Raw genomic sequence first — 9,158 nt, forward strand, 5'->3', positions numbered from 1 at the left:
ATAGATGGATTTATTGAGTAAATAAAAGTGTATGTTTAAGATATTGATTTTTATTTAATGAATGTGTTACAGAACATCGGGGGATTCCCTCTACCAAATATTAGAACTGCCCAAGACTGCGACTGCCGATGAAATTAAAAAAACTTATAGGAAACTCGCTTTAAAATTTCATCCGGATAAAAATCCTGGTAATCCAGAAGCTGCTGAGAAGGTTATTTATTTTTTTTTTTAATTAATTAATTTATAATAACAATATTCAAAATAAAATTTTTTGTTTGAATATTTTAACAATAATTTTTTAATAAGGAAAAATTTAACTGCAATGTAATGTTTTAATATAATAATAAAATTAGCCGAAATTTTTTATTTTTTTATTTTAATTTATTAAATTATAACTTAAAAATATTTTTAAAAAATTGCACTTATACTTTTTCAAGTTTTTAACAAATGAAAATTTTTTTATAATTTTTCAATAAAAAAAATCAAACATTTTTACATGTCGGCTAACTTTATTTTCGTTGTTTTAATAATAATAAAGTTGGCAGACATTTTTTATTTTTTGATATTAAATTAGAACTAAAAAAATTTTTTTTTAAATGCACTTACAGTTTTTCAAATTTTTTACAAATTAAATTAAAAAAAATTTTTTTTTAATGATTTTTTTAATAAAAAAAAAATTCAAAAAATTTTTAAATGTCGGCTAACTTTACTGTCATTATTTTAATTGGTATGACATCTGAAAATTTTTATAACTTTTTTTTTATTGACAAAAATATTAAAAAAAAAAATTGTTTTCATTCATTTTTTAAAAAATTGAAAAATTATGTGTAATTTAAAAAAATATTTTTTAGTTATAATTTAATGAAAAAAAAATTAAAAATGTCGGCCATCTTTATTATTATCGAAATATTTTAAATATCTCGGGTGAAAAAATTTTTTATTTTAATTGAGTTAATTATTGATTTTTATAAATTGGTAAATATTGTTTATTAGTAAAATTAAAATTGATTGACAGTCGCATTTAAATGAAGCGATTGTTTTATTTTATCTAGTGATAAAGAGAGATGGTTATTTCTATCGCTCATAATATCTGATAAGAAATTTCTTAGAAATCCATCATAATACAAAGAAACTCACATAACTGGTTTTATGAATCAAATTTAGAAATACATTTTTAATTAATTTGATATTATTCTTAAATATGTAATTTTCTTGTTATTTAATTTTCAATATTTTGGCCAAATTTTTTAGTAAAAAATTTTTTTATTAATGAAATAATTCAATAGTATATTATAATGTATTTTTATTTTTAGCTAATTGTCAATTTTTAGTCAAAAAATTTTTTTTAACAATGAAATAATTTAATATAGAATTATAATGAATTTTTACTTTTAGCTAATTGTCAAATTTTAGTAAAAAAATTTTTTTATTAACGGAATAATTAAATTAAATTTCATAATGTATTTTCTTTTTATTTAATTGTCAATTTTTAGCGAAAAAATTTTTTTTATTAATGAAATAATTTAATATAAAATTATAATGTAGTTTTCTTTTAAGCTAACTGTTAATTTTTTCGAAAAATTTTTATGATTAATAAAATAATTTAATAATATATTATAATGTATTTTTTTTTGTTTATTAATTTTCAATTTTTTGGAAAAATTTTTATTATTAATGAAATAACTTAATCTTATATTATAATGTATTTTTTTGTTATTTAATTGTTAAATTTTTAACTAAATTTTTTTATTATTTTATTATTAATAATTTAATTAAATAAAAATTTTTTATTTCAGTTTAAAGAAATAAATAAAGCTCATACAATATTAACAGATTTAACAAAGAGAAATATTTATGACAACTATGGATCATTTGGTTTGTATGTTTCGGAGCAATTTGGCGAGGAAAATGTCAATACATACTTCTTGATGACTTCTGGATGGTGCAAGGTAAAAATTTATTCCCCGTTTTATTTATACAAAAATAATGATCAAGTACACGGAAAGAACAAAATGACACTGGATATCATCCCAGATTATACTGAGTGAAAAAATTTTTCAGATAGTAGCTAGTATAATCCAGATTACAATGAGTATAATCCAGATTACAATGAGTATAATCCAGATATCACTCAGTATAATCTGTATTATATTATCTACTATCTTAAATTTTTTTTCACCACAGATATCACTGAGTATAATCTAGGATGATATCCATTGTGATCTTGTTCTTTCCGTGTAGAACCAAAAAAAAAAAAATAAATAAAAAATATTAAAAAAAAAAAACCAATTTATAGGTAATCTTCGGAGTATGCGCCATTCTGACGGGTTGTTACTGTTGTTGCTGTTTCTGTTGCTGTTGCAACTTCTGTTGCGGTAAATGTAAACCGACACCGCCTGCCGACAGTGGTGATTACCACAACCTGCAGGTACTGATTAATTAATAACTTTTATTTCTATCAGTAAGATTTATTAAAATAAAAAATAAAAAAAAGAGAAAAAAATACAGAGCAGAAGGGCCTGAGGATGGTAAAAAATACAAATATTAAAAAGTTATATAAATTAGAAATTTCATGTCACATCAAATCATTAATGTTCATTATTATTATTACCGTGAGCTCACTGATTAAACTTGTGGATGCTGTTGATTAATTTATTATTAATTATTAATTAGTGTGCTGTTAATTTTTTTTGACTTAACAAAGTTGCATGTGCCTACGTGTTTGTCTAGTAATTATTACTAGAGTCTCCATTGCTAATACCCAGAGGATCTGAGGTACGTCGATTAATTTTTAATGTACAGGTCTTTGATAAATCCGGTCTCATGGTGTAGTATTTTAAATACAGGTGATTATTTATTTTAAAGTTTGCAATGTTTTAGCTACTGCTTTATTCCTTTTTTTATAATTATTTCTTGAAAAAAAAAAAAAAAAAAAAAAATGAAATCTCTTTTTCCATGCAGTGAGTAAGTATTATTTAATATTAACGGCAATTAAATTTTTTCCGCACATTCATTATTAATTCACGCATGGAGCGAGCTTGTTTGAGTTATTCACCTATCATTTATTTTAAAATTATTTTTATTCTATTTTTTTCCGCACATTTAATTTTTTTTTTTTTTTTTTTTTTTTTTTCCACATTAATCATATTGTCCATAAGAAAAATCAGTGACGTATTTGTTGATAAATAATGTATTTACTTCTCACTGAAAAATAAAAATGAATAATTATTTATTTATTAATTTTATAAATTATCAAAATTTTTTCTAATGATAATTATTAATTTAATAATAAGAATTAATAAAAATTAATAATTATTAATTAATAATAAGAATTATTCATTTAAAATATAAATCATGTATTATCTAATATTATTTATATAATACGGCAATGTATCCTTGGCACTGGAACTCCGTGCTCATATAAACATCAACATTTACATTTTAATCATCTCATTGCTCTATAGCATGGCTAATTTTTTTATTTAAATTTAAAATAAAGAAAATTTTAATATCAAAATTTCGAATTGAAAAATTAAATTCAAAATTATTTTTAAAAAATCTTGAGAATTTTAATAAAAAGTCAATTAGATTTTCATTGCCAAGCATGCCCCGACTCAATAATTGTTTTTTTTATAATTTATAATTTAAATGCATTTAGAATTTTTGGTTTATTAGAGCAGTTTTAAGTTGTTGTTGTAATTATAGCAGGGCCAGAATTCCGGCGGGCCTACTAATTCAGTACACGGTTTAAATAAGGTATGTATATAAATGTGTTAATTTATTTAATTCATTCATTTTTTTTTACTAACTATTTGTATTATAATTATATTAACTTATGATAAATACTTAGGTATTTATTTTCATTTTATTGCATGATATCAACTATTTCATTTATTCACTTTAATAGTTCAATTAAGTATTCGTTTGTAATTAGACTAACGCTCAGCAATTAGGCTTATTTAATTTTTTAACGCTTAGGTTTATTAATTTATTAATATTAAAGGGGTTGTAATTAATCTATAATATTTTTTTTTTAATATTATTTTTATATAACATTATTTTATTATAATTTTTAGAAGAAATAATTTAAAGATTTTAATAAACAGTTTTTTGGTAACTCCGTTGAATTTTAAGCTTGGAAATCTTTTTAACATACTTACGTCAATAATAATAATAATACTTGTGAAATATAAATAAATAAAATTTTGCTTTATTAAATAATGACTTTTGTTAAATTACATTGTGCTTTCTTAAATATTGACGTTTTTGAAGATATAAGCTCATCTCGATGTTACGCTCATCAAGAGCTTTCATTCAAGTACCCACATGCATTTTGATATATTTTTCATATATACATATATATAAATATATGAATAATTGATGTGGGGACTCAAATGAAAGATCTCGATGCGTGTAACTCCAGGATGAGCTTATATCGTTGAAAATATCATCAGTGGACAAAATACTACGTCATTTCTTTATTACTCATATTTTTTAAGATATAAGCTCATCCTGATGTTACACTCATCAAAAGCTTTCATTAGAGTACCCACATGTATTTTAGATATATTTTTCATATATACATATATATAATTATGAAAAATTGATGTGAGTACTCAAATGAAAGGTCTTGATAAGTGTAACTCCAGGAAGAATTTATATTGTTAAAAATATCATCAGTGAACAAAATATTACGTCGTTGCTTTATTATTCACATTTTTTAAGATATAAGCTCATCATGATGTTACACTCATCGAAACCTTTCATTTAAATACCCACAAGATTTTTTTTATATATTTTTCATATTTATAATATGCAGTATATATAAATATATAAAATATATGAAAAATTGATGTGGGTACTCAAATGAAAGGTCTCGATGAGTGTAATGTCAGAGTGAGCTTATATCTTTAAAAATGTCAATAATTAAGGAATTACATTCTATCTTCTAAACTCATGATATTTCTAACAATTTAAGCTCATCTAGATATTGCATTCATCAAGAGCTTTCATTTGAGTACCTACATGCATTTTTGATATATTTTTCATATATACAATATACATATATATAATATATATAAATATATAAAAAAATTGATGTCGGTACTCAAATGAAAGGTCTTGATGAGTGTAACATCAGGATGAGCTTATATCTTTAAAAATGTCAATAGTTCACAAGATACAAAGCCATTTCTTAATTATGTATCTAGAGATCATTTTCGAATGCAGCCTAAATACTTATCATAATAAATTATCGGTGAAAATGATCTAAAACCTTGAAAAGGCTCAAATTCAACTCAAGACCTTTACAATGACACTAAATTTCACTAAAAAAACCGATTTTTTCATATAACTATCTTAGATACAATATTTTTTTTTTTCTCTTAATAATATAGATAATAATAATAATAATAAAAATGAAATTTTCTAAATTCTCTTCATAATTATTGTTAAAAATTTGAGTGCAAAATTTTTCAAAAAACTTCATCTAAAAAAATTAGTAAATAACATTAATAAAATTACAAATTAATGTTTTAATGTAGACAATAAGCAGGATATAATTTATTATTATTAATAAAACAAAGAATTTCATATATGAATAAATTAATTCATTATAATTAATCAATATTAAATTACAGGGCGATGACAGTGATGAAGAAGCAGTAACAAGCCAACCAACTAGTGGTGCAGCCCAGGGTGCTGCCTCGAACACGGTGTTTGCAATGCCTCCTCCACCATCGGCAACAGCTAACGAAAGTACGAATTTAAACAGCGGGGGAGAACGCGTTATTTACACCACCAGTATGTCCGATTATCGATAATAATGCACTGTCGCACCTTCAATTATTTCGTCTTTCAATCTCGCTTGAAATTATAAATATTATTACCTAATTATTAAATCTGACTGTCACACTTTAAGCGTTTAGAGTGCGCTATTTTTCTTTCCTTAATTTTATCGGAAAGACTATTTTTTTTTTTTTTTTTTTTTTTTTTCAAATAAATTATTTTACTTCGTAAATTTTTTTAATTTTTTGAAAGACAGTACCAAAGAAGGTGCGCTTTTTTATTGACAAGTCTTGTCATTTGATAAGTTACGCTTAATTGTGGTATGATCATAATTATTATCATTATTTGCCTCAGGACTTTTTATTTTTTTTATTAAAGTTGTCGGACTAGTCATCAATTTTTTTCTCTGTCTTTAATTAATAAAAAAAAAAAAATAAAGATACATTTTTAATCTTTAAATTTTTTGCTTTAAAAAAATTCTTAAAATCAAAAATCAATTTCTAAAAATTTTATAAAATTTAATTAATTAATTAATTCAATCTTGTAAATTATTAAAAAATTAAAAAAAAATTTACACATTTCATCCGACAACTTTAATAAATAATAATTATTGCTACTTTAAAAAAATTAATTTTTTCAATTATTGTTGCCAATTTGCTTTTTACAATGATTTATTATATGATTATTTTTAAAACTATTATTAATTATTAATTATTAAAATTTGGTATCGTTACATTAATAAGATATTTATAATTTTTTTTTCTTTTTATACATCAGGCATTTTTTACGAGCACAAAAGCACAATTTAGATGATTAGTTTGATTAAAATTAACTAGGGAATTTATTGTTTAATAATAATAATAAGTATTACTAGTAAAGCATTAAAAATTAATAAATTATTTTTGTTTTAATTTTATTCTACAGCTACTCATCAAAGAACTCCCTTTACGACCTCAACTGTTGATTCCTTATAATCCTTCGATTATTATTTCGTAATTATTTTATTATTTATATCTTCATTCCTGTATGTCAATAAATTTTTTTAATTATAATTTAGTGTATATTTTATTTATGTAGTTTTATTAGATAGCAAAATTTAATTTTTTAGATTTCATATAAATTTAATTAATTATGTACTAGTAACTTTGCAGTTACTATCCGACTTCCGTGACTTGTGAACTATGAATAAATGGAATTTTACTTTATTGAATAATGAATTTTGTAAAATTAGACTGTACTTTCTTAAATATTGACGTTTTTAAAGATATAAGCTCATTCTGAGTTTACACTCATCAAGAGCTTTCATTTGAGTACCCACATGCATTTTTGATATATTTTTCATATATTCATAAATATAATATATATAAATATATGAAAAATTGATGTGGGTACTCAAATGAAAGGTCTTAATGAGTGTAACTCCAGGATGAGCTTATATCGTTAAAAATATAATCAGTGGACAAAATACAACGTCGTTGCTTGATTATTCATATTTTTTGAGATATAAGCTCATCCTGATGTTATACTCATCAAGAGCTTTCATTTGAGTACCCACATGCATTTTTACATATTTTTTATATATACATATATATGATATATATAATTATATGAAAAATTGAAGTGAGTACTCAAATGAAAGGTCTCGATGAGTGCAATGTCTGGGTGAGCTTATTTCTTTAAAAATGTCAACAGTCGACAAGATACAATGTCATTTCTTAACTATTGACATTTTTAAAGATATAAGCTCATCCTGATGTCACACTCATCAAAAGCTTTCATTTGGGTACCCACATGCATTTTTGATATATTTTTCATATATACATATATTAAATATATATAATATATATAAATATATATAAAAATTGTGGGTACCCAAATGAAAGGTCTCCATGAGTGTAACTACAGGATGAGCTTATATCTTTAAAAATGTCAATAGTTCACAAGATACAACGTCATTTCTTAATTATTGACATTTTTAAAGATATAAACTTATCACGATATTACACTCATCAAGAGCTTTCATTTGAGTACCCACATGCATTTTGATATATTTTTCATATATACATATATATAATATACATAAATATATGAAAAATTGATGTGGGTACTCAAATGAAAGGTCTCGATGAGTGTAACTCCAGGATGAGCTTATATCGTTAAAAATATCATCAGTGAACAAAATACAACGTCATTGCTTTATTATTCACATTTTCAAAGATATAAGCTCATCCTGATATTCCACTCATCAAGACTTTTCATTTGAGTACCTACATGCAATTTTGATATATTTTTCATATATATATATATATATATATATATATATATATGTATAATATACATAAATATATGAAAAATTGATGTGGGTACTCAAATGAAAGGTCTCGATGAGTGTAACTCCAGGATGAGCTTATATCGTTAAAAATATCATCAGAAAACAAAATACAACGTCATTGCTTTATTATTCACATTTTCAAAGATATAAGCTCATTCTGATATTCCACTCATCAAGACTTTTCATTTGAGTACCTACATGCAATTTTGATATTTTTCATATATATTCATATATATATATATGAAAAATTGATGTGGGTACTCAAATGAAAGATCTCGATAAGTGTAACTCCAGGATGAGCTTATATCGTTAAAAATATCATCAGAGAACAAAATACAACGTCATTGCTTTATTATTCACATTTTCAAAGATATAAGCTCATTCTGATATTCCACTCATCAAGACTTTTCATTTGAGTACCTACATGCAATATATATATATGTATAATATACATAAATATATGAAAAATTGATGTGGGTACTCAAATGAAAGATCTCGATAAGTGTAACTCCAGGATGAGCTTATATCTTTAAAAATTGTCGAGAGTTCAAAAGATACAAGGTCATTTCTTAATTATGTATCTAGAGATAATTTTCGAATGAAGCCTAAATACTTTTGTAAAAAAAAATAAATTAATTATAAATTTTCTATCACACCAGCAAACCCTTTCGCAGCACCAGCAGCTCCATCAGCAAATCCAGTGACAAATCCATTCGCTGCAGAAGCCGCTGCAGCCTCCGCAGCTACCAAGTGGTAGTAAGGAAGAAATCATTACAGTTATAAAAAAAAATTTGGGCATCATAGGTCATCTGTTTTCATTAGATGTCCTAAGTAATTATAAATTATTAATTATTAAATATAATAATAATAATGACAATTGATCACTCAGTAATATAATAACAATAACAAATAAAAAAAAATAAAAACAATAATTATTATTATAACTACAGCATTCATTTATAATGTTAAACAATCATTGAATCGTATTATCAACGACACAATTTAATACTTAAAAAAAAAAATTTCAAAAATAAATTAT

At 23.3% G+C, this 9,158-nt stretch overlaps 1 protein-coding gene across 1 annotated transcript; it reads left to right on the top strand.

Moving 5' to 3' along the window:
- Positions 1 to 72: 72 nt before the first annotated feature.
- LOC123272044 (dnaJ homolog subfamily C member 5) lies at positions 73 to 9,158 on the top strand (the record flags this gene model as incomplete). The annotated part of the gene is given in 6 exon segments (XM_044738655.1): positions 73 to 211; positions 1,797 to 1,949; positions 2,297 to 2,428; positions 3,706 to 3,756; positions 5,640 to 5,802; positions 8,779 to 9,158. Coding segments are annotated over 6 exon segments (736 nt in total), but the record flags the coding sequence as incomplete, so codon positions are not given.

The sequence above is a fragment of the Cotesia glomerata genome, linkage group LG9 (genome assembly GCF_020080835.1).
Source record: "Cotesia glomerata isolate CgM1 linkage group LG9, MPM_Cglom_v2.3, whole genome shotgun sequence".
Taxonomy (NCBI): Eukaryota; Metazoa; Arthropoda; class Insecta; order Hymenoptera; family Braconidae; genus Cotesia; species Cotesia glomerata.